The 25,878-nt window shown below is 42.9% G+C and overlaps 3 protein-coding genes across 3 annotated transcripts; all 3 read right to left on the bottom strand.

Annotated features, from left to right (window-relative positions):
• Positions 1-1,660: 1,660 nt before the first annotated feature.
• Positions 1,661-17,168, bottom strand: LOC111220926. The gene is made up of 13 exons (XM_022744223.1): positions 16,746-17,168; positions 9,357-10,934; positions 7,146-7,610; positions 6,060-6,204; positions 5,713-5,840; positions 5,219-5,398; positions 4,433-4,612; positions 4,092-4,271; positions 3,748-3,980; positions 3,212-3,341; positions 2,726-3,101; positions 2,498-2,572; positions 1,661-2,381 (listed from the first exon to the last, which is right to left on the bottom strand). The coding sequence occupies exons 1-13, from the start codon at positions 16,752-16,754 to the stop codon at positions 2,200-2,202; spliced, it is 3,861 nt and encodes a 1,286-aa protein (XP_022599944.1). The 5' UTR covers positions 16,755-17,168; the 3' UTR covers positions 1,661-2,199.
• Positions 17,169-17,586: 418 nt separating this feature from the next.
• Positions 17,587-19,822, bottom strand: LOC111220927 (complement C1q and tumor necrosis factor-related protein 9A-like). The gene is made up of 3 exons (XM_022744224.1): positions 19,444-19,822; positions 19,260-19,322; positions 17,587-19,068 (listed from the first exon to the last, which is right to left on the bottom strand). Exons 1-3 carry the CDS (start codon positions 19,628-19,630, stop codon positions 18,299-18,301), a joined length of 1,020 nt encoding a protein of 339 aa, XP_022599945.1. The 5' UTR covers positions 19,631-19,822; the 3' UTR covers positions 17,587-18,298.
• Positions 19,823-20,883: 1,061 nt separating this feature from the next.
• On the bottom strand, positions 20,884-25,868 carry tagln3 (transgelin 3). Its single transcript, XM_022744274.1, has 5 exons — positions 24,584-25,868; positions 23,470-23,692; positions 22,347-22,521; positions 22,074-22,176; positions 20,884-21,964 (listed from the first exon to the last, which is right to left on the bottom strand). Exons 2-5 carry the CDS (start codon positions 23,647-23,649, stop codon positions 21,823-21,825), a joined length of 600 nt encoding a protein of 199 aa, XP_022599995.1. The 5' UTR covers positions 23,650-23,692; positions 24,584-25,868; the 3' UTR covers positions 20,884-21,822.
• Positions 25,869-25,878: the final 10 nt, after the last annotated feature.

The raw sequence follows: 25,878 nt of genomic DNA, 5'->3' as shown, positions 1-25,878 counted from the left end.
AATTGGAAAGATACTGGTTCATTCATGTTTGTGGGAGTAAAGTAGTTCACTTACATATGAAGACCCACAGCAGTGACCATATGATAACCACCACCACAAACACCACCGCTGCGATGATGATAGCAAGGTGTGGGACGTTCAACAGACGAGCCCACAGCTTCTCCAGTCCCTTGGGCTTCCGTCTAGTCTTCCTGTACTTCCTGCGCAGCTTCTGCAGAGTGTGGTCCACTGTGGCAACCTCCACAGACACATCTGCGATCTACACCCGGGGAAGGGAGGGGAGGGGAGAGGGGGGGAGAGGGGGGGGCATTCACACTCTAATGCAAAGTGTCATTGTCGTAGCGGTAAATATGACTTGACCTTTCAAGCAGTCACTTCAATATGTCCTGACTCTAATAAGGATGTGGTTAATGATGCTTAACTAATATGAAAGGGAAGTGTTTCTTGACATTGCAGATCCCTCACCAAGCATATTAGAGCACTCACAATTCAGAGCTGGGAGACCATGAGTAGATTTACACTACTGGAGACACAACAAGAAGGCATAACCCTGCTGCTACCAGTCTTTACTCATCACTGCGCCTCATCCAGGTCAGCTAGTTTACATCACGATAGGCCGAGCGTTACGCTAATCCATCCCAAATGCCAAGAGACTTGGGTGAGTGAGTGTTTTCATGCCACATCATGCACTGGAAGACCATCGCTGTTCATAAAGTTAAATCAAACTCTCACATTTTGGTGTTGATCGGCCAACAGTGATGTAAGCATGTGTCTACTGGTAATGATGCTCCATTACGGGTCACTTTAGCTTGTGAAGGGGCATGCCTGAAAGCAATACCAACTCTATCAGATGTAACACTCATTGAGTTACCCAATGCACATATATTATTCATTCAGTGTCATCCCATACTGTGCAGGTGGGACTTAATCCATCAAAAGTTAGCAGGGTTTAGATTCCCAAAGGAGAAAAATAATAACATTTTACACATATTTAATCAAGCAGCATGACAAGAGATGTGATTTAAGAAATGTGATGTGTGAAGAAACTTGTTTTCTACACTGAATTCTTCAGGGTTTAATCAAGACAAACAGCCTTTAACTGCTCAAAATGCAAGTTAGAGTCAAGATTGTACAATTCTAGTCACCTAACTAGAAGGAAAACAACATTAAGTCAAGGTCATATCTTACTTACACTAGCAGCGTCCTGTTGAGATGCATCATCACCTCCTCTCGGCTGCCCGTTCTCCTCACGCTCTGTGCCCATGACACAGGCATCCCCATCAAGCCTCTATCATCTAATTCCCGATGTCCGGTTTTTCAGGTCCATTGTCTCTTTTTCCTTCAGGATGAAAACTGCCTCAGGAAAAAACAGCAGCAGACACACAAACAAGCGCAGAGCCACACAGCACACCGATCGGACGCACAGCTGACAGGTGTGTGAAACCAGATCCTTCAGCACAGGCGAGCGGTGGAGAAACAAGCAGCTCGCTGATGGCAAAGTACCTCCTCCAGTTCTATGGCTAATGTTTCATTCATTAACTTCTATCGCTGACTTTTATCAAATTCACATGAGCTAATATTCAACAGGCAGAAAACATACTTGCTAGTGGCTAGTTGCATAAGCAAACAACTATTTTAAAGTGAAAACATTCTCATTTTGTATGTTTGTACAAGAGTTTTATTTACACTGTTAACAGGGTAGATGACGGTGTCAGTTCGTTTATCCTCTGGCTGTTTGGTGCTCAGAAGTGACGGAATCGCAGCAAAAAAAAAAGAAAAAAAAAAGGGTCCAGCCTTTGTGAAATAACCGAAAACTGTGTTTGTCAATGTAAAAGCAGAATAAACATCGTTGTCATAATTAAAATCAAAAAAATCTTTCAGCTGGAATTAATAACACAAAGGGGGTGGGGTTTCATGAGCTTAAGTGAGCAGCATCTTTAACATACCAACAAAATGGACAGAGTCAGTATTTTAACACTTTAGTCACGCCCCATACGAAGTGAAGGCACTGGACTTCAACAAGCAACAAAAACAGACACAAAGAAAGACACATCAGGCACAAAAACAAAACTTGATAGTACATTCACAGACAGGAAAAATACAGGAAGAAAAATAAAGTGTTCTTTGAGTCCTCCGGACGGTTTGGGCATGCTCGGATCATGCACAGAGGAAAAAATAAAAGGATGAGGGAGCAAAGCCTCATTTCCTGAAAAAGGCGTTGCGAGTGATGCTGTACAACAGGTGATAAGGCTTTCTTTTTGGGGGCTCGGCCAGTGAAAAGACCTGCTGCTGAGGCACACGGGTTGGAATGGTGATGTGACGCTGGTGAAGTGGGTGAAGGTTTTGGTGGTGAGGTGGGACAGAACCCGAGTAACCAATGGCTAAAAGGTGAACAGGCAAAACGAAAAGTCAGAATTACGATCAAGGAGTAAATTAAATAGAAAATAAATTAAATAAAGAGTGACTTTAACAGAATTAAGAGAAATATTTTCCTTACGTTTGATCTTTCCCTGTTTGCCTCTTCTGGCATTAACAATAGCCTGTTTTCTTTGCTCTTCACTGATCTCCATTCCTGCCAAGAAACACACACAAACACACCTTCAGGTCAAAATATTTCCAACCACCCCCTTCTTCAAAAATCTTTTTACCCTCTTCACCTTTTACTTGACATCTACCCACAGTAGCCGTTTTGTATCATGAGCGAAAGGAATCCGGCTCGACTCACCCATCTCTTGGTCTTCCTTGACTCTGTGTCTCTCTTTGGCAAAAGCCTCTAACCACCTCTGCTTGTCCTGGGCCTTCCTGCAGCACAGCACACACACTAACTCCAGAGTGGAGGCGTGGCGCAAGCGCAGAGCGTTCCTCAGGGTCAGGCCCAGGTCTGGGTCCCGCCCATCGGGCACGTCCACCACCTCGGTCTGGTCCATATCCAGCCGTCCCCGGTAGTGGAGCAGATCCCTGCGCAGGACGTCTTTTTTGCAGAAGACCAACTGGTGGTCAAATAGGAAGAAGCTGCGCTGCTGCATTTTGCCTTGTCGGACGATTCGAGTCAGCTCGCCAGAGTGGATCAGCTCTGAACTGCGCTCCAGCACATCAGGTCCCTACAACAACAATTTATACGATATAAAGCATACGACTGGCAAAACATACAGACTCACTGTGTTTCATAAGCAGAATAAAAACTGGATTTATATTCAGTAGTCATCATCACCTCCCAGTGCAGAATGGCAACCTGCCAGTGAGCGATGGCGTCAACACTCTCTAGCCGTCTTTTCCTCTCATTTATCAGACTGGCCACGTTCTTCATAGCCTCATATGCTTTGCTCACTCCGCCGTAGTCACTGCAATAAATCAGCAACAGGAAAGTGAGCATAGGGCCCAGCAAAGACATAAAATTGATAGAAGAGACACTTCCATTTAGAGTAACAGGCTGCTTCCATTGTAAGCATAGAAAAGTAATAATAAACCTGCTGCAATAAAACCGCCATGAGATCTTTATTTAACATGAAATGGTTCTAAATATAATGCAGTGAGTTGAATGTATGCATAGCAACAGACATCGTTGCATCCCACAGCAATTAACAATGTTAACACTGTAGATGGCTTATGACCTATATGGTGTATATTATTTTATACATGTTAGCGTGGGGTAATTGGAAATAATTTTTTTACTATCTCTGGTGCATTAAAGCAAATAGTGATTTAAAGTAAGTAGTGAAGTGATGGATTTCACTTCCTGAGGAGTACCTGTGGTCCTTAGGGGTGTACTTGAGCAGTTCTCCCAGCTGCAGGGGGTATTTACAGATCTTCTGCACGGGCGTGAGCAAGAAACCAGCAATGGAGATGTCGATCATCTGCTGGAGGAGACGGCAGGCCTCAAAGAAATGTTTATATCGGCCCAACTTCATGAGGCGCTGCAGCTCAGCACAGGCCGCTGGATGGGTGTTACAGTACTCTGAGTAGATAGAGAAGCCCTCCCCCTAGGGGTAAAAATAAATAAATAAAAAATAAAATAAAATTTAGAGCTGCTGAATCATGTAAATACATGAGTTACACAGTGATTTGTGGAAGATTTTGCATGTGGTTGTTACCTGCAAGAGAAAACAGGAGCCTATTTCACTGAGATGCGGTTGGTCTTTGTTGTACTTCTTCTCCAGGTCTTTCAGAAACTGCCTGTGGAATTTGTAGATGTCCTCTATGTTGCTGAAGATGGTCTTCAGCTGCAGCTCAGTAAACATTTGCGGGTGTTTACGGCACTGGCGGATGTAACCCTGAAAAGACACCCAAAATATATACGTTACACTGACACAAGTTGTGAAAACAAAAAACAGGAAGTGCTGGACGGCGGAGTTTCATCTTAGCATAAGATGCCTTTATATACGTTTTCTGTGACAGAAGCAGCAGCCCAAGAGTTAAATGTTGAGGCTCATACCTCACAGATGTCTTTGAGGTGCTTGATGTAGATGCGTTCGGTATTCATGATTTCCTGAACCACATTGGTTCTCATCTGCTCCTTGTGCTGAGCGCTGTGCGTGTCCCTGGGAGTCGGATCCTCCTGGTCCGCTACACTCTCCACACTCTCTGCACTCGAGTCTTCCTGGTTCACTCGCACCTGAAACACATCCACCACAAACACAATGGGACCTCCTGAGCAACAGTCAAATCAAGAAAACAGAAATAAGTTTGTCTGCTAAAAGTCAACTTCAAGTCAGGATTAGTTTTCAAACAGATTTAGCTGGATTTTTTTTTTTTTTCCAGTCTCCACATTATCACACAAATGCTACATATTTGATCATTGATGGTTTTTGGTGATTTAATTAATTTAAGTCAAAATGAACAGAATTACAAAAAGGGAGACCTATAACTACTTAAACTACAAAAGACTCTACTGCACATTACTATGGTAACAGCATGTGTAAGTTTAACTAGTTGCTGTTCGGCAACATTGATTCAGCTACAAGCAATTACACAGCAGACGCCCGTCTGCCAATCAAATAACCTCATCATGGTTACTGCAGCCTGCCTAATTAAGACTCAGCTGTCACTCAGCTCTGGTCACCGCAGAAACCAGCTGAACATCTGAGGCTTGAACCCTTCCACACAAACACTCTTAAGAGGGCTGGTGAGGTTTGTTTGGAGCTAAGCCAGTTTGCGAGTCTTTTCTGTGCTGCTGGAGAGCAAACATGCATCAGACACGCTGTTTAGGTGGTCCACTTACCCTCACAAAGCAGGAGGGGAACCAGGCCTCCCTGTCAGCCCCCCTGCCCCACCACCAGTCCTTGTGTGAGGCATCCAGGACACGGATAACATCTCCGGCCTTGAAGGCCAGCTCCTGCTCCTCCATGGTCACATGGTCCCAGAGAGCCTCAGCATACACCGTGTGGCCCGAGCTTATCCTGGATGTAGCACACACACACACACACACACACACACACACAGATAAGATAGAGATACAATTACATGCAGGCTAAGCCCATGTCTAACATGTAAGATTATGTCTAGACTTGTGGACACTGCAGAGGTTGTCTGTTGTGCTGAACTGTGGCCAAACATCTTGAAACCACACACAGAAAAAACATTTTCACATGGCTTTTCACGAGGCACGCATAAAAAAAAAGATAGACGTTGCATCATGAATTCAATACGCAGTCTCGGAGAAGATGTTTTCGTGTGTCGCAACGTGACAAGCGAGTTACCCCTCCTCAGCCTCACCTCGTTGAGCACAGAGATCTCCACCCCTGGCTGGAGGTAGGGCGTGACATCAGCGAGCTCATCGAAGCTGCCCTCCTCCTCCTCGCTGACGCTGTCATCAAGTGTCGCCGAACAGTCAGACACACCATCTGCAACATATATAAAGAGGTTAAACAAACATGTGGAGCTGAAAACTCAAGACAAGATTTAAATAATCCACAGAACAAGCCACAGATGCAAGCACACCCACACTTGGCTCTCTACCAATATTTTCCTCCAACACACGTCTTGACATTCCCAGACTCCAGTTTTCCCACAGACTAAAAATTTGTGCTCCCTCGTCACATAACAGCAAACCCAGATCTCACCACTGAGCACTCTGTGGAGCCTTCGTCGTCCAACGCGATCCAGTCCGATGGGGGTGCTCTGGGAGAGGGCTGAGGGGCGAAACCTGGCAGACACTGCTCTGTAGGGGGGCACCTGATGGGAGGGGATGGGCGGCCGGGACAAGGGCTGCAGAGAGGACAAACGGAAACATGCTGGGATTTAGAAAGAGCTCAGTTTCTCTGACTTTCACCACCTGCCTGATGACTCAATGTCCCAGAAAAACAGCCTGCGACCTCTTGATCATGATCTTGATCAAACTTGATCAAAACCTTGAATAATTATTTAGCACTTCTTGTTTATTTCTAAGTACTCTGTTGATTATTTTAAGCCTGTGTTACAGATAGCAGAGATATGACAGGAAATTAAGAAGAATTGCAACAAAAGCTTCCTGATGTTGTGATTAATGGTTGAATGAGCTGTAGAAACACCATGACTTCTTGTCTTTTGGTGCTGTTTAATAGTGCTCATTCTTTTTTCCTTTCTTTTTCTTTTTTAATTTCTTAAGGTATTTACAATTTCGTATGTATTGTTTTGGTACAATTGTGTTTAAACATTAAAAAGCAGGGAAATATTGTTTTTAAAAGTATCACACTCTTTTGTTTAATTTTAGTTTTGCTTACAGAGATAGTTGATCAGGAGATATACTGCATTTCCCTGCACTTTCCTACTAACTTTCTATATCTGTAAGTGTTACAAAAAGTTTTCAGCACAGTTTTGACACAAACTGATCTGAGGTATAAAATCAGAGAAAATAAGTCGAGACTGATCTGATCTCCAGCTATTATTTTGCGGTGAAAAACTATTGAAACACAACTGTTTTCTATGTTAACATTGTGAAAGATTTACAGTATTTTAATATATTGGAAAACACAGTTCCAACATACTTATGACCAGGAATTTAATTATTTGAATTCCTTCATTGTGCCTGAGCAGAATTCAACACTGGACTAGTGGAAAGTTTTCGTGGTAAAGTCCTCCAGCCAACGGCAACAATTAACTAAACTATTCACATTTTTTCAAATACAGTATTTTTCCAATGGGTCTAAACTATAACTGTAGCAGCTTACAGAAGGAAGGCGGTCATCTTTCTCCTCAGCATCAGGGGGGAACACATCCACCACTCCTATCACTGAGATGGGCCGATACCTCCTGCACTGAACGTCCCCATTCACGCTGAACTTCTCAGGGCTCTCTCCATCCCCATAGGTGTCATTATCGCTGCAGTCTTTATGCAGTGATGTGTTTTCTGTCCTTTCCTCGGCATGCAGTTCAGCAACTTCCTCGGGAATGGAGTGCTTCCTGGAAATGAGCTGACCGTAGTCAGAAATTGGCCGAGGTCTCGGATGCCCGGCCCTTCGCCTGGGCTTGACGGAGGATGTTTCTGTGGGACTCGCGGCTGCCTTTGTGGATGATGTGGGCGATGTGGGTGATTCCGAGAGGCATGTTGGGGAGATAGGAGGTGTGATGCTGCTGGTTGTTGGAGAGACTTCATCTGTTTGGAGAAGTTCTTCTCGCTCTTGTTCTGATGTCACCTAAGGATCAAAGGAAAAAGTTCAAAACTCCCCTGTTCAATGACCTGCAATGCATAGAGATGCAGAACATATTGTCTTGCTGGAAAGAACATCTGTTAATCAGAAACAGAGCAAAAAAAAGTGCTGCAAGTCATAAAAGTCCCAAGTAGAACGACTGCTTTGGTTGGATCTCGAGGCAGAACCACAAGAATGAGTGTGAAACTATTTCAGAACTTCAACTTCAACTTCAACAGGATTCTCGTGAGAAACCTGATTAGCATTTGACAGCTTTCAAGTTCACACAGTGATTGGCTCCACATATTGAACACAATCGACCGCTTATGCTTATCAAATTCAAACAAAGAACTGCAACAGAAATTGCACAAATATTCCACAATTAAATGTTATCAAACTGCGTGTGTGTCAGCAAGTATTTTGTGCTCAACGGTCAAATATTGGCAAATGGTTACTCATTTAGAAATTGTTGTTATAAGTCTGCTAGTCAGCCAGTGATATCAAACCTCACCTCTGGGTTTTCTCGATCCGGGTCTGGTCCCCAGCATATACACTGGAAAGGCACACAGTGGACTAGCACCATTGTGAAACACACACAAACACCGATCGGCCTGAGTCCTCAAGGCCAAGTCCCTCAGCTTTTTGGAGGCCAATAAAAGCCAACTGATTTCTAAAGTAAACAAATCTGACTATTGTTGTTCATCTTCAAAGGCAAAGTCCTTCGCTTCTCTGACCAAAATAAAAAAATTCACTATTACACTGTGTTTGTAGTCCTGACTGCCTGGTGGTGCTGCTCGCTGTCCCAGGCCCAGTGTCCATGGTGCTGGACTTTGATCCATTGGGCTGCAGCTAGAGGGGAGGGGGGGGGGAGAGAAGCAAGGCGGGGGGATGTACTTACTCACAGCCACCCACCCTCCCACAGCAACAGGACTATGGAGCTCTTTTGCGCAAGGGCTGCTAATCATAAACAAAGCCTAATCATTAACTCTGTCTGCTCCTTCAGTGTGCCTGGTAGCACAGAACAGCTGGCTTCAGCATGTGACCCTGCTGCAGCAGAAGTCAGTATATCAAACACAACTTACAGGAAAAGCAGGGTGAAGCAACGTTATGCCTATGTCATTATTTATTTGACATTAACGGGGACTTTGGACCACAAGCTCAATTTTTTAGCATACGAACACCGACCTGACAAGTATCACGTTGACATGAGACCTTATCGCAGTGGGTTAGAATCATGCCAGATTCAAAGATCACTTCATAAAATCATTTCATTTCCTAAGACAAGGGTCAATGCCATTCGACTGGAAGACTGGCATCCATTAATGATTGCACTGCTCTAGCGGATAAAAGAGTAAATCCTTCCTCTGTCTTTCAGTGCTTCCTTCCTCACTGAAACTTAAAAAGAGCTCTTGTCATCCTAATGATTTCTAATCACGTGCCTTTATTTGCTTTGATAAAGGGTGCTATTGGTTGTTTTAGCTGCAGTGCGTCTAGTGCATCTGTAAGCAGTGAAAAGCTCTGTAATCGAACAGGCCAGTTGCATAAAGATAAAAACCTAGCTTGATGTCATCAATATTGTTTGGTGGTGTATCAGAATATCTCCTGAGCCAATGCTCAGGGAGGAACAGGTGGAGCAATACTGACTGCTAATTAAAAAAAAAAAAAAATTATATATTGTATGTGCCAAGAAAACAGGATTTTTTCAGCCTCCTGTCATCTTTATGCAAAGGGTTTGCCAACTCATTTCCTTACCTTGCTTGGTAGCGACTTGACCTCAGTCTGTTCTTGTTGTTGTGAAGACTCTTTTTGGCTGAGTGGAGATGAATCGCAAGCTGCTATCCGTTTATAACCACTTGTTGTGGCTACGGCCTGCGACTCATAATGAGCAGAGATACCAGGTGAAGTGTCTATTGTCTCTGGGGGATCCACGGAAACCGAACTGATAAGGACCTGGTGCTGTTGTGGGCCGCCGTCGTATTCAGGCTGATGATGAACCAGCGGTGTGTGTTCGACGGACATGACCCGGGCTCTGACGGGCGAAGGCCGGCGCTGTCGTTCACCGGTCTGTAGGCAAGGTACGCGGCGGGAGTAGTCGTCGTGGAGACGAGTCAGGGGTGACATGGGAGATGGAGATGTAGGGCTGGGGGAGGGACTTCTCCTGCGTCGGACAGTTAGGTCAGTCATGCTCCCTACTAGCTTCAGCATCGGGCCCTTGGTCTTCACAGGGCTCTTCCTGCGGTTCACAGCGTGGCTTCGAAGGTCCACTGAGGAGGCGCTGGCTGTTCTCTGGATGCTTGGTGTCCTGTTTGACGTGGTAATACTCTGTGGGTCTTCCTGAGGTGAAGGGGGACCTGGAGATGGGGCTCTGCGTCTGAATGGTGCCTTAAATATATGAAGATTTTCTGCACTTTTGCTCATTCTGCTCAGCACCTTCACATTTGTGTTGCTCATGTTCTCTGCTTGGACACCGACCTCGGATGTCTGACCTGGTCTCTGACTGTCTGCAGCTCCCATTGTGCTGCTTCCTGCAACTCTCCCATTCCCCATGTCAAGTAAAGAAATGCGTCCTGCTCCATATGCTCTCCTCATACTCCTTGAGAATCGTGAGTTGCGCGTGAGACCGTCTCCTTCATCATTTTCCTCATCGTCATAGTCGTCAATATCTGAGCCACACCGGTTAAAAGCCAAATTTTGTCCAGTAAAATTTCCATTACACACACTGTATCCTTCTGCTGACTTTAAATGATTCATTCCATCATCTAAACCAGGGTCAGCTTTTGCCACAACTGTGCCATTAGCCATTTCCTGATTTGATGAAAGATCATGCTCTCCATCATGGTTCGATGCCCCTTTACTCTGAATTCCCTGCAGCACGGAGGAGCGGAGCTTTTTGAAGGAGTCCACAACACCCAGTCCTGAAAGTCCCGACCAGGACTGGGGGCCACTGTTGCCGTCTTTGCTGTGGACTGAGGTGGGGCTGTCAGTGGTTGGACTATGAGCAGGGACATGGCCCTTCCTCGAGTTAGAAAAAAGCCTCATAATTCTTGAGGAGTAAGGCTTTCCTTCAGGTTGACCTATAACAGGGTTGGACCAAGCGGAGGAGTTAATGCCGTTCAGTTTGTTCTCATCAGTGAGAGGACCTGCAGTCATTGGCTGTACTTGGGCGCCACACCCAGACAGCAGATAAGGGACTGCACTTCTGTCACACTGACTCTGAAATGGGTATATATCACTGAGGGGTCGGCCTCGGATCAACGGCTCAGCTTTGGAGTTGTGGAAACACAGGAGAGAGTCTTCGCTTGTGGACAAGCCTCTGTCCTTTTGTTCTGCCTGCAAAACCAAAAAGAGATTTATTTAGTGACCTCTGCATGTTGCATTAAAGAAGAATTAATGGTCCCTTTCCAAGTTTGCTATGAAAAAATTAAATGTGTTAGTCGGAAAACTTAGATGGAGACGTGTATTCTCAAAACTGAACTAAGTAAAACAATGTTGCAGTAATACTGCAGCACCTTTTTCAAAGAAGGTCATGAAAAATAATCAGCATGAAAGTACATGCAGTATGCTTAAGGGGATGGCAGCATGAGAATTAACTATTGTGTGTTTACAGTACAGTGTCCTCTGTGTTAGTCCGGTAAGAGAGGAGGACTTGGGGGGAAGAAAGAGCGAGACACAGATAAACAGAAAATGAGTGCATTTGTCCTTGGTGCCATATTTCAAAATCCAAGGAGAGCTGAGGCCCAAGTTGGGGTGGTGTTGTGCTAAGTTCAGCTTTGTGTGTGTGTGTGTGTGTGTGTGTGTGTGTGTGTGTGTGTGTGTGTGTGTGTGTGTGTGTGTCTCAGGGCAGTGGCTAATGCAGCTGAGCCTTTGAAGTGGGGGCCTTGTGAGCGTGACTAAGCAATGAAATTTGCTAATCCATTGTGATTAATGCAATAAATTGCCCAGTTTTCTCCAGATTACGTTGATGATGAGGTGATGTGGAGGGGGAGGGCGGTGTGGTCATCAAATCAGTTCCACACTTCAACCCTTCATGGTAACACACAGAGACCTTTAGTTGTAGTAGTAGCCTGTATAGATTTGCTACCGATAGGCGGTTTTCACAGCAGACATTTTGACTTGTCACGGTGGAAAAAAAACACAGGTGTTATAACGAACAATAATGATGGCTCTGTATTATTCAAGCGTTGCACTAAACCATGACAGCGTGACAGTGAGCCAGCATGCACAGCTCCGGGACCATGAAACTGAAGCAACTAAATGGTATTCAGCCATTATTTATCTGATCATTTGTACATCTGTGATATGTCAAAATGTCTTCTGTGAACAAGGTCTATTGTCTGTTTCAAAAGTCTTTTATGACTAGGTCCAACAGTTTTGGCTGATGTTCAAAAGGCCACATAATAATACACCATAGTCCCTTTATGGCTAGCAACTGACTAACAAAGATTATATAACTACAATAAGATAACTAAATTCTAACTATGATAACTTGAATGAAAAGATTATGGAGAATACAGTCTATTGATGATAATGACTATGTAGTATATTGAAAACTATGAAATGTATCATCCAATGTTGACATTTTTCAAATATTTCTATGTTCGTTGTCCTCTCTGTAATGTATCCACTTTTCTAGACCTAAAAAATATCGTCTGCAAAGCAACATTTTCAGCATCTATGTGTTGGTTTTCCTTCATAATGTCTCTGAATCAGGAAAAGTGAGAATACCAGTAGTTTAGCTAATAGTCTGTTTTCTAGAGTCTTCAGAATAGTTCACTGAACATGAACCAATCATTCTGCCTCTGTCATACAAACCAGGATGATGGTTATGATATTAAAAATCATGGTGTGAGACCAGATGTCATCTCACATTTTGGTTATTAGGATAATGTAATACAGTAAAATGCTTGTTTTTGTTTTTTTGAACATAGGATAATATGAAAACATAATAAAATGCTTATAATGCACTATAATGTAGTCTATGCTAATGCATGTATATGCTGCTTATAATGCTATAAATAGTGATTCCACATTCACATCATCACTGATGGTTTTAAATGTCTGACCAACATCCCAAATATTGTTTTTGTATTTTATTAAAAATTGCGACTGTGATTTTGTCAGCATCGATTTTTCAACGCAGACTGAAGACATTCTTTAAAGGTTTGAAGGCAGCCTTGTCTCCAGTTATTACTGTATGCACACACAGGGAGTTGCAGGGATCCTGGAATGCTCCCATACCTCCCGTCCTCATGCATGTTCAGCAGCAGATGGGCTCCCTCAGTCAAACTCTGAGGAATCTGCTGTCACTTCAACCAGCTCGCTCCATCACACTGAGCACTTATGTAAACACAGAGCCACCGCTGCCAAGCACCACTGCTGACAGACAGTAAACACCCCTCGCGAACAATGTGCTGCTTTCAAAACGATGCTGAATTGTCTTCTTGTACTTTCTCCTCCTCACAGAGGAATCGCGTTGAGTAACAACTGGAAAATAGAAAGAATCGATAATTCCATCTATTTTCCAAGCGGAAAGACAGGAGATAAGGAAAGAATTTCTACAGCTTACGTGGCTTGTTTTTGCTTTGAATACTCGTGTCATGCCATCAGCCGTTCGATCAACTGTGCTATCCTTCAAAACACCTTTATGCTTTCTACCCACACTTGGCGCCAACTGTCACAGGCCATTTGGCGTCTACTAATACTTGGCAGTGCTGTGCATCAGAGCCAGGCTAACACAGGTGGTCACCATTTCACTATAAGACAACACTTTCTTTAAACATCAACAGCGTATGTGCAAGATGCTTTATATTTCAATAACTGTACAGAATGTTAGTTTCTGAGACTTTAACAATGCCCTTTAAAATCCGTGATGGTTTTATGAACCTTATTGTATTTTCAATATAGACTTAAAGCATCAATCTCAGTGGCAATCTTAGCTTTAGTACACACACTTGTTTCACTGTTGCATTGACCTCTCTGTTAGCAATTTATTTTACAAAACAACTGCAGTTTCTTTAATTATGAAAAGCAGTTTTTCCCCTTATAGATAAAAAAAAAGGGTATGTTGCACTGTATTTTCATACTGTACAAAATACATACTATGCAATGTACAATACATTTCTACAAACTTTGGCATCAGTTTCTTTCCTCTAAGGTTTCTGAAATGACAAAAAATAAACTAAAATATGATATTATAAAAAAAGCATCTAAGTCCATGTCTACAGCTATGCATATTGTAACAGCCAGACAAATATTACTTACGTATGTATTAATATCACGCCCTATCCAGATCACGTTTAGTATGTGAAACTGTCCTGTATCTTCTTTGCTCTGCCTTACTGCGTACCAGGATCACTGCTGCTCTCCGTCTTGCCCCTGCTAAGCAGTGGATGGGAGCGGCACACTGGGGCCCTGGTGCAGAGTTAATTAAGAGCTCAGGCAGGAGTCCCCCCCCCACACACACACACACACACGGCAGCCAGCTGGAGCCAGCCTCAAGATTAGACTCCCAGAGACAAGGATGAACACGCACCAGGATACATAAACATGTATACAAGGGCTAAAAGCATGCACTCCGAAAACACACTCAAATAGTTGGCGCATCCTTTCACATAGTGCACGACCCATGTCCGCGTGCGCTTAGTGTGCATGTGCGCTCACACGCATGCATGCACAGAGTTGAACAGGGAGGAAGCATTTAAAATCATTGACTCCCTTCCTGTTTGGCTAGAACACAGGTGGTTATATAAGAAGACCTAAATACAAAGTGATAAGTGACCTCCTGCCCATAGTTCACCTCTGCAGAGGTATGTCCTGCCTGAGGCCAGGATAAAAGTCATTAGGTCAAAATGAACTGAGCATTAAATTGAAAGACCACCAGACAGGGAGTATCACGAGAAAGTAAGATTTTCTGTCATTTCTCATTCTCTGGCTTAACTCCGAGACACACTCAATCACCCTGGAGCAACACTGCCATTCCTTTGTAAGCTGTCACTTTACTGGTTGTCTATTTGTCTCGATGGATAGGAGCTGTGAGGAGGACGTATCTCCAGGATGTCCTAAAACAGCACCACATAGTATTTTAAAGTACAGATTGGCTGATGAGCGTTTCTGTAAACAGTGTGCACAACTCAGGTTCTGTGAAACGGAGCTGAACATATGTTAAGCACTAGAGATAAAGTTCACTGTATTTTGTCTTTCAAGTGAATGAATGGACGTGAATGTCATTGTATGGCAAGATTAAGCAACACTCCGCAATATTCTGACTTAAATATTTGAATCCAAATTAAAATCTATTTAGCGTTGATGCTTGCCAGGTAGCCTCACAGCCTTTTTTCACGCTAAGATTAAAAGTGTCAGCAAGTAGACTCCGAAGGAAATCTTCTGTGCGAGGGAACAGTGTGTGTGTGGGAGTGGGAGTGTGTATGTTATGTGTATAGCCTGTTCCTATTCCTTCCCACTAATAATCTGATTAGCGGAGCTTTACCAGTCTGTGTTCAGGACTGGTTTCATCTACACATGATAGCCTAATCAGGGAGACAACTAGACTATTCAGCGCTGACTGAGAGTGACACCAAAAGCTTGTAAACAGCCCACCAGGACCTGACTGCAGGGGGCACCTTGGCTTTGGTGTACTCTATGATTTCAGGATGAAAATTAAGAGATAAAAGTTTCTAAATGCACCGCCTAGGGTCAAATTAAAATCTCACTTACAATCCACTATCTATTATTCTTTATGGCACCGGTTTGCACAGTGTCTGGATCAGGTAAGCATATAGGCTCTGGTTTAGTCTTCTGGTTCAAGTCTCATATTTGGTCATGACCTAGTTCCTCATTTCTTGGTTTGGCAGAAGGAAAGAGAAGGGGAGATGCCACGCCCCTTTCTATAAAGCGTGGGAAGTAAAGGCGCAGGCCGAGCCAGGGAGTGTCACCACTCTCACACACACAGCACCTCACTCACCTGATCTGCTCTGAACTGTCATAGTGAAAGATAACCAGAAATCTAACCCCACACAGTCTACAAAGCTTACAGAGGACAAAACACTAGAGCCTCGCTGTCAACAGTGTAACCTGAATGGAGTACAACAATAACCAATAGGCTACTCCATCAACATTCAAAAACAATGAAAACAGAAAGCTTCTCAAGAGCTCAAATCAATCAGTATGATATAGGAATCAGTGACAATCTGTAACAGTTTCCCGTTGGTTTGTGAGCTTGCAAAGAGATTATACTTCAGATCTAAAAGAAGTTTTATGATAATAATAATAATGAGCACACTGTTTCCCTGGTGCAAATGATGCATTTTTACTTAATTCAGTCACAGCACTGAAAATGGCTGATTGATGTTATAAAGAACATTTTGCTTGTTCTATGAACAAAAGTCCACAAGGAATTGAACTAAAGCAGATTAAATTCAAAAACTAAACAAACAATGCACTGGATGTTTTATTTTGTCTCATGAGAAAGAATTACACCTGTGTGTGAAAGGTAAAGTACCCTAGTGTAAAATGATATTGTAGTATAGTGCTTAGTCCTGTTGTAAAAATGGATTTGGGGGCAGTATAAAGCAGAGGACTCTGACCTGTTTAACACCGAATGATCTAGACAGCAGATTTTACCTCTAGCACAAGTCTGTCTGGGGAGAGATGCCAACAGGTTCTATTTAATTGCTTTAATTAGGAGTAGATAGCACTAGTGACTGCAGAAGAATTGCAGCTATGTCAGTACCTGAGTACAATGAAATAGTTTCTGAAAACAAGGAGCTCTGAAAAGGGATTATACTGAGTAGTTTTCTAAGCTCATAAAGAACTCGGGGCCAAAGTGCTTATTTATTTCTGCATTAATTAACTTTCTTTGGCCATTAAGCTCTTTGTAGTTGCTGGCCCCCAACCCCTCCTTCACCAACTCCCTGCACAGCCTGGCATCTCCCACATCACTATAACAACCAGGGCTGTAATGCACTACAATAACCCCCTCTGGTCCCATTTTAACCAAGAACACAAGCGGGAACATCACAACTGTAATGTGATCAACCAATAATATAAATAATGTAAATGAATTGTTTTATCACTTATATTAGCTATGAATTAAAATCACCTGCCACTGCGGAGTTAATAGAAAACAACAAAACGTTTGCTCACCCTGCTCATAGTCGCTGATGTTGTCCTCCTGACCTTTTTTTCTCACATCAACAAAGCAGCTGTTTTTGTTGTTTAGCCATAGTAAAGTCGCCTGGGTTTATCTGAGGTCCAACGGCTTGCTGCCTCGCATTCGTTGTCCCCTCGCAAAAACATGTCGGGTACAAAAAGCACCAGTGCGCTGCTTCTGCTAACTAGTTACCCCGCAACATATTGAGACAAATGGCTGGCTGATTTCTTTAACACACTGGGCTAGCTACTTGAGCTAGCTCACGGGCTCAGTGATAAACTTCTAAATTGCGCAAGCCCTGTAGTTTTAGATTTCGACTCCGCCGACCGGCAAAACCAGTTGGTGGTCAAGGCAGTGGAGAAAAGAAATCCTGAATCATGCTATATCTTCCGAGGTTTCTCAAGAAAAGCTTATAATTTCGCTGCTGACTCCAGTTAGAAGAGGTCTTTCTTGGAGGATTGAGCTGCCAAGCATCATTAATGCACTTGTTGCAGTGTTTGCATGGGGCGGGGCTTCGAGAGGTTACGATCGAGGTTACTGGTTGACCGCAGCGTGACCATTCCGCTGACAGCCAATCCTGATTCAGTAGATTAGTCCGTGACCATGAGGCCACGCCCACCGCGGAACGCGCTTCATTGAGGAAAAAAAAATAAAAAAGGTAAGACAATGCTGCTCCCCACTTCCTGCGGATCACCGAAGACAAAAAAAGACTCGGCCTTCCAGTTGGTGTTTCACGTCTTCCGCGTGTCATCTCGGTGTGTCAAGCCAAGACAAGTAATATCTCGGGTATTTTTTTTGTGCATGCCTGTCCCCAAATACCAGAGGAAGAAAGGGTGACTTAGAAATAGTTGCTCTTTATTGTAAGACAACAATCAAGTGGGACGAAAGCAGAGGTAAAAATAGAAAGCAGAGGTCACCTTTGAATATATATTTCATTTACAGGCTGATACTGACATTTTGATACAATAACATGTGACTGAGTAACCATGTAGTCTACACATAAAAACAGTGGTGAGGAGAAAAATCATCTTTACCTAAGTTAAACTCCAATACAAGTAAAAGTCCTGTATTCAAAATTCTACATAAGTAAAAGCCTGGAAGTATTATCAGCAAAATCCACTTAAAGTATCAAAAAAACAAAAAATAAGGCGGCAAAATTGCCCATGTAAAATTGCACTGATGTCTTCATGTATAAAATGCATTTTATTCCTGTGGTTTGTTAAGATAGAGCTGTTTTATGTTTTATGTTTTATATTTTCTACTTACTTAATCTATGACGATGAATTGTACTCATATGCCTGTCATGTTTTGCATGTAAAATCTTTATTACTTTATGTGCAGTTAAAGAAAATGTAGTGGTGTAAAACATCTGCTGTTTCCCTCTGAAATATAGTGTAGAAGAAGTAGCATAAAAGGGAAACACTCAAGTAAAGTACAGGTACCTGAAATTTGTACTTCAGTATAGTCCTTGAGTAAACAGCAGTGTAATCTCTCCCTAATTTTTCAAAATCAATTTTTTTTTCTGATACCAGAAATTATAAAGTAATCAAGCTGAAAAGATTAAAAACCCAGAGAAGGTAGTGTCATCATCTTCATCAGCAAAGAGCCCATTGTACAGCTCTCCTCCAGCCACCTGCAGCCACACCTTATCACCAATCTCCAGGTGCAGCACAGCGCCACCCGCTGCCTGGTCCTCACTGCTCTGGTAGTTATCAGTGGTGTGGATGATCTTCGCCCCGTTCTTCATTAGAACTACCTTCACGTTTCTGGAGAACACAGTGATGTGGTAGGTGAAATAGTAAGCTCCTGCTACAGAGCATGTGAATCTTCCTGTTTGTGGCTCATAGTGATTCTGCTGGTTGTAAATAATCCTGTCAAACCGTATTGGTGCATTGGCTGCTGGGAGTTTAGTTAGTGCTGTCAGTCCCACACAGAAGGCGCTTTTCGAGATAACAAGTGCATCTCCCTTCTCGCCCCTATCACCCTTCTCTCCTCGAGTGCCCCTGTCCCCACGATAACCAATGTTGCCTTTGTGTCCTGGAACGCCAATTTCCCCCTTTGGGCCTGGCCTACCAGGTGGTCCCAAAGGTCCCTGAATGCCTCTGTCACCTCGAAGGCCAGTTTCCCCCTTTTGCCCCTCTGGTCCAGGAATCCCCAAATCACCTTTAGGCCCTTGGGGTCCAGGCAGCCCAAGTTCTCCCTTATTTCCTTTCAGGCCTATCGGCCCTTGGACTCCTTGGGGCCCCATTTTCCCAGGAGGCCCCCTTTCTCCATTATCTCCCCTTTTTCCTTTGAGCCCTGCTGGGCCAACTGCACCTGTAAATGACAAGCAGACAGTAATCCCTTCTGTCCTTCTATACTGTGTAGAAGCGTATATAGAGTTTACTATGCAGTATCTACATATTCCAGAAAGCCAAATAAAGGTCAATAAACTACTTTAAAGCATGTGCAAATAAATAAATGTTGTAATAGGTTATTGACCCCCAATTTAATCTGAATGTACATACCAAGTTCCCCTTTGTCTCCCTTGTAGCCATTATTGCCTGCTGGTCCAATAGGACCCGCTGCACCTTTTCATGGAAAATTGATAAATAATATTATTATTACAAATTGTGACGTTGAGGCTTAAACATGTAGGAAAATGCGCACATAGTGAAGTTCTAAAGGAGATATTTTCACGTCTAAACTTACCTTGATCACCTTTTTCACCTCTGATTCCATCTCGCCCATCTCTACCAGGTGAGCCATTGTGCCCAGGGTCCCCTGGTATTCCGGGGTATCCACAAACACAGCCTTTAGTTTGGGTTTGTTCCTGTGCAACACACCGGATCGCCAACAGAAGGAGCAAAAGAGTAGTCCTAAAGGTCAGCTGCAACATTGTCTTTGATGCACCTGTCTCACAAAACTAATATCCCTCACTGCAAAAACTTTTAGACTCAAAGTTAAAGCAGGTGCATGGTTGGCCTCATAACCACATGCATACAAAAGAGCACAGTGGAACAAAAGACAACCAGGACACCAACCAAAGAAAACACAAGATGGACAAGAACTTTGGACAGGGGTGACTTCAGTCCTGTCAAAGCCTTTTCATTGGTCTGATGGTGTTTTTGGCTTACTTATTGAGTCAGTTAGACATCACGTGCCTCTCAGACACGTCACTGGTTTGGTTGAGGCTAATAATAAGCTCACTCAAAGTGTATGCGAGGGCCAGACATGCAGAAGGCCACATAGTTTAACATGTACTGCCTTCCTATACAGTGAAGAAAAACAGGATATTAAACTTGAGCTAATGATTACATGCTGTTACTATTTCCATGGCAGGAAGTCTTATTTTCAATAGAGCAATAAAAAAGATGGCATTAGGGATGCATGCCTTAGAATAATATGACCTGCTGTTTTTGTCCAAGATTTAAATGGCAGCACTTTAATGGGCTCTCTTGAGTCATGGTATGCTAATAACAAGCTAAAATGCTAATTCATGCATGCTTTTCTCATATGTGCTCTTTGAAATGCCAACGGTCAGTAACAACTGACCCTATAAACTGGATCGCTGACATCAAATGTGACCTTTTGTGCTCCAAAGCGTAGCCCAATGTCACTAGAATGCCTTAGACAAGCATTTCTGCTCAGCCTCACCCCTCGGATGTTATTTAGATGCTAGACCCATGAGTTGCCCATGTTCAAAGCAGGCATTTTGGTCACTTAAAAAAACAGAGATGCACAACCATTCCTAGAAACATTCTGTGGTAGTTTAAGTGGCTCTTTGTTTTTTCTAGGCCGTCTGCAAAAGTATACAGATGTTAGATCAGCTATTAAACAGGAGCAGGTGGGGATTTAATATCTTACTCAAGGTCACTCGGCAAGGCAGAGGTTTTCTGGCACACAAGCTTGAATCAGGCCTATCTGGTAGCTGAACCGTCGTTATTATGCCATACTGCTTTATTAGCTTTATTAGATTGTGTACAGTGGGGAGAGACAGGAGGGATGGGCCGCAAGGGAGGGGCTGGAACATAAAACCAAGATAAGGAAAAAAAAAAAAAAAAAAAACTCACCAAACACACCAGCTATAGCTGCCCTCCCAGCTATCAAGATACCCAGCTTGTGTGTTACAAAGACACCAATACATGTTCACATACTTTATTTTTTCAATAATTCTTCTCACAAGCCTTCAGATATAAATATATTTAAAAATATAAACATGACAATACATAAATGTGCACATTCAAGCAATGTCTTTACCTGGCACCAAAAACGGAAACTTCACTGTCATACATGTTGGCTGCTGCACATTGATGTACTTGCTTGGACAACAAAATGGACACATCACGGACAAAGATGTAATCTAACAAATAACAAGGGCATGGCTCAGAAGGAATGAAATTCATTTATAATTTGAGGCCAATATATCAGGACCCAGTCTCTGTAGTCCCATAACCAGGCACAACGTGAGGTTGATTTGGTTACAGAGGATACTGCAACAAGTCTTCAGACAAGATAGCAGAGACATCGTCAGTCATTGAGCCATTAGGTTTAAGGCAAAATAATTACACAGTAACAGAACAAATCCTAAAACAATGACCAATGATACATTTAAATAAAAGAATACATAAATACAAATAAATAGCACTCAACATGCTGTAACAGTGTCTTACAGTATTTCCGATTTAAAATATACAAAATATGTATAACACTGATGGCCTGTTTTGTAAGGAGATTTCAATCTTTAGTTCTCTATAAGACTAAATTGATGTTGAATGACTTCGAGTTTCACATCAAGTAATCATTTGGACATGGAAAATCAGGAAACAGAGTCAATAAAGCTAAGGAGGGAATAGCACATGGCATAAGGGGAGAGCAAGAGGAAGATAGCTAGACGGAGATCTACAGCATTTGACATCATTTTTTTAGGATGCAGATTGAACACTCTGTCTGGGAAAAGCAGCAATTCCAGGGAGGTTGAGGTTAACACGGCAGGTGCTACAAAGGATAGGTAGGTTTTGGGGCTACAACATTTGTGGTATTAGTAGAAAATAAGGGTCTGGAAGCAGAGGAGGTTAGGTAGTAGGTGGTCTACATGATCTGACGGTGCATACCGTAGCCCGTCATGCCGGCTTGGGAAGCCCCGCGGTTGCTGCCCATCTGCAGGCCAATCAAACTCTGTCCTTGACGCAGCTGCTCTTCGGTGAACTCTCGTCGATACCCCTGGGCTTTCCTACACACACATAAAACAATTCAAAGGTGAGGTAAAGAAAAAAAAGCTTCATGTTCATACAGTTGTGAAGAATATGATGGTCTTATGTTAAAGTCATCCTTCTCTTTACCTATGGAACCAGTCGTGGTCACCTCTGTAATGACCGTCGTCCTTAGTGACGGCCACACTCCCCAGAGCCATTAGGGTCCTTTGCACCGCTGCCATGTCCTTTCCTATGGCCAGAGTAACAGGATAATTTTATTTTCCGCCTGTAGTGACAACAGCTTACCACTGCAACTGACACAAATTAATATATGCTCCCCCCGGTGACAGATGGAACAAAAAATGTGGTCATCAGATGCAAAACTGTGAGTGTCATCTTGGTTTTGTGAGAACTCTTTACCTTCCCAGAGATCGACAGTTTGAAAGATGTCAGTGGTTGTCACTCCGTAAGCTTCTGAAGCCTGCAGGAACTGAGAGATCTTCTCCATTTGTTTGAAGGCCATTTGAGTCTCTGGGATCTTCTTGATGGGCTCCTTCCCCCTTGGATAAAGGCTGTTGATGAGTCTACAGAGGATCTAGGGTAAAGGAGGTCAGAAAACTGGCTTGATAAAATTTAAATGACACACTGACCAGACCATACTGACAGCTGAGGCTTCTTAAAGGGATAGGTCACCCTAAGAGACTCTTAGTTGCCATGTTTGGATGGCATATTTGATATTTTTGGTGTAACAGCTTTCTCTCATCTTTTCTTGTTATTTTGAGTAACTGTTGTCATGCCCTTGGGGATGCACTATGAAAATGCATTTGCAGTTATTGAAAACTGAGATGATTTCTAATTGTGTGAAAAAAAGTCTAAGTCACTTTGGGATTGCTAATGTAATGTCTTGTTGCTGAATAGCATCCTTCTCTGCTGAGTTAATTGCTGGTGCAGAAACTGATGCCTCCGCCTCATCTATGATGGATTTCGCGGAATGATTTTTTAACATCAGAGTCAGCTGGAGTGTCAAGCAAGAAGACACTGCACCACTGTGCTGGGTGCATTTTTTATAATTGGTTGTTAATTAGATCTTACAGTGCAAAGTATTTTCAGTGAAGAGACAGAGGAGTTTTCTATTTTTCCATTAAAGGCCCCCAGAGTGACTCACTTTAAAATTTTAAGTTTGCAAAACAATGATCGCAACATTTACAGACTTAAACTTCACTGTTTGCTGAAAATTATTTTTCAGTAAGACACAACACAGTCCTCTTCTCTACACTCAGTTTCAGTTGGGAGTGATGATAATGATAATGGTCCATTATTTCACATTATAAGGGAAAATAAATGTCCCAGTACTGTAACTTAAGACTAATGTTATTTACTCAAGCCTTCAAAAATTACTGGGCACATAAATATGGTTGCATATATTAGTTTTTTTTACTTCACGGTCTCTTTAAATCTGACAGAGCTGGTAGACCTATCACACTATATCTTAAATAATTCAATCGTAACTACTATTTTAAGTGCAAGTACTGCAGCCACTCACTGTTCCATCCATCAGCCACTTCTGGAAGTTCTGTTTGCCCGCCTGTGGTCTCTCCAGGTTTCCTCCACACTGTGCAACTATCCAGTCCACCAACCTCTGCTCCAGGTCTGGGTCGTACTTCTGGTCGATCTTTTCCTGCACCTCCCGGCTCAGTCCATAGCTGGGCCCTCTGTTCGCCATGGCAGCACCAGCAACACTCTAGTATATGTAGTATATAGTAGCTCTAAAGAGAACACATGGTACACAGTATTATTCTGTAACAAACTGCTGAAATACTCTGAAAAACATCAGCCTCATGTTCATAATATAGACCGACCCATTTTAGCATATTAGAGAGATTTTAGTGAATAATCCTGATTAAATGGCTACAGGATAACACAGTTACACAGAGTTCAAATATTCTCTGTAAATCTGTTGCATTAGAGCATGACCATAAACCACTTCAGTGTCTGAAGAAAAAGCCAAAAAGCCTGGTTTCCCTCTCTCCAACAGCACCTGTCTCCCTTCCAGCTCAGCAGTCCACCCAGGCGCATCTCTGGAGGCTGTAACGGGGAAGGGTGTGGTCCCCTGGCATCTGTCCCGAGCAGGGACAAGCCCTCTTATTGCTATGGTAACAATCAAGCCTGTTTCCGGCACGCTGCTTGCCGTGATTTCGCTGTACATGGGATGATGGTTTCGGTATGACCGACAGTAGGCAGTCGTGACGCAAATTAAATAATCAAATGTATTTTAATAAAGTTTACCCTCTTACAAAACATGCATTCACAAAATGTACAACGTCTCTATATTTAGCCTGCAATCCACTTTAATTAAATTACGTCAGTCTTCTTTGCCGCATGTTGTGTTAATTTTTCATTTGATTGTCTTCGCTGCATCTCTTGTAGGACGCACTTCCCTAAGTTAAATTCAGCAAATTCAAATAAAGTCCCGCCATCTAATGTTAGTTACGACACCACATTGCTACGCATTCTGCAGCTTTTTAAAAACATGAACATTTTTTCAAAGCAAAAGGCAACTGCGCAAAGCTCACACACTGGCTGCGACACTGCATCTGTTACATAAACATTAATATATCCAACATGTCATGCACCGAAGGAAGACTACGAGCACTTACTAAAGAGCAGAGAGCGGTTATTCGTCCGGTAACACAGCGTTAATTCCGCTGAGCTGGGCAGGGCTGAGGATGCTGAAGTGCTGAAGCATCCATGAAGCGCAGCACAGGCGCGTCGAGCCAGGCTGAATCTCACTTTGTCCGGGAGGGGCGAGTCGCTCGTTTTATATGCCAGCTCCTCCAGGAGGGGTCCCGAGAGACTCTCAACACACGATGCGATCTGACACCGCTCCCGGACAGTGGTCACTGTAGTGCATGTTCAGTTTTAGGCAGCATGGACTGACCTTCAGTAAGCAAAGGCACATGATGGTGCCAAATTAATTTAGCTGCTTTCTAAACTCTTGTCTGAGAGGTGAAGTCTGTACTGTACAATATAAAAAGTCTTCATTATAACTGGTAAATTCTTGCTGAATGGCACCTTAGCAGAGAGGATTTTTGCCTGTGTTGTCTTTTGGGATAATTTTTTTAAACAGTTGCTCTCCCTCCTGACTTATTATTTGTCTGACACTACGGGTTATTGTTTGTTACAGCATCTGTCTCTTGTAATGAGAGCCATTTCTCTTTGCTTATTGAATTTGAGTTTTTTTGTGGTAGATAAATGATCTGGGGAAATGCTGTTTGCTGAGTGCTGTGGCTCAATATGGAGCGCATGCTGCCTTATTTTAAGCAACTAGTCAACAAACAATTAAAATGTGGCATACTTGGAAATGATTTCTTGGTAAACAAGGATGTGAGTTGCACAAATCTGCTTCATATGAAAACGATAGCAAACGGAGCAACGTCACCATATGCAATGCCTTTCTGTACCATCTCTTCTGCTTGCATTACAATTATGCTGTGTGCGCCCATAAATCTGTGTGATCTTAAGTTTTGATGCACAAAATGAATGACTACATAGCTCAACCATGAGTTAAAAGGTCAGAGCTGCAGTTAAGCAGACATGAGAGAGTTAAGTGGTTGGTTTTGCCCCATTGAGCATAGTGCAGCTAGTGGCCAATTACATGTTAATAATCAACAGCCCAGTGGCTCCATTCAGCAGGTCTCTCTCTGGCTAAAGGCCAACAGGTATGGGGAGTCATGTAACAGAATGTCCTGCTAGCAAAAATAAACCTTGCATGGCTGTAGCCTACAACCCTTGATGATTTTGACTCACTCTGTACAACTCATTCACTGTGTTGACATGCTAATTTTTGAATCATTTTTTATCTGAGTTTGACATTTTAAAAATGTACAACTTTCATAAGAAATATTTAAGAAAATCCTCTCATACTTGACAGTACGCATTGTATGCATGTTAA

The sequence above is a fragment of the Seriola dumerili genome, unplaced genomic scaffold (genome assembly GCF_002260705.1).
Source record: "Seriola dumerili isolate Sdu_G_001 unplaced genomic scaffold, Sdu_1.0 BDQW01000079.1, whole genome shotgun sequence".
Taxonomy (NCBI): domain Eukaryota; kingdom Metazoa; phylum Chordata; class Actinopteri; order Carangiformes; family Carangidae; genus Seriola; species Seriola dumerili.
This window is presented reverse-complemented; position numbering and strand designations above follow the sequence as displayed.

Bases quoted from the DNA above. Each gene is read 5' to 3' on its own strand.
- LOC111220926 (XM_022744223.1), bottom strand. The intron at 5,841-6,059 runs GTGAGATCTGGG...TATATGTTGCAG, and splicing joins GCTCCACAGAGTGCTCAGTG to ATGGTGTGTCTGACTGTTCG. The intron at 3,102-3,211 runs GTGATGATGACT...TTGTTGTTGTAG, and splicing joins TTGCCATTCTGCACTGGGAG to GGACCTGATGTGCTGGAGCG.
- LOC111220927 (XM_022744224.1), bottom strand. From the start codon at position 19,630: ATGTTGCAGCTGACCTTTAGGACTACTCTTTTGCTCCTTCTGTTGGCG. The intron at 19,323-19,443 runs GTAAGTTTAGAC...TTCCATGAAAAG, and splicing joins AGGTGAAAAAGGTGATCAAG to GTGCAGCGGGTCCTATTGGA. The intron at 19,069-19,259 runs GTATGTACATTC...TGTCATTTACAG, and splicing joins GGGAGACAAAGGGGAACTTG to GTGCAGTTGGCCCAGCAGGG.
- tagln3 (XM_022744274.1), bottom strand. From the start codon at position 23,649: ATGGCGAACAGAGGGCCCAGCTATGGACTGAGCCGGGAGGTGCAGGAA. The intron at 22,522-23,469 runs GTGAGTGGCTGC...CCTTTACCCTAG, and splicing joins AGTGGCTGATGGATGGAACA to ATCCTCTGTAGACTCATCAA. The intron at 22,177-22,346 runs GTAAAGAGTTCT...CTCTGGCCATAG, and splicing joins AACTGTCGATCTCTGGGAAG to GAAAGGACATGGCAGCGGTG.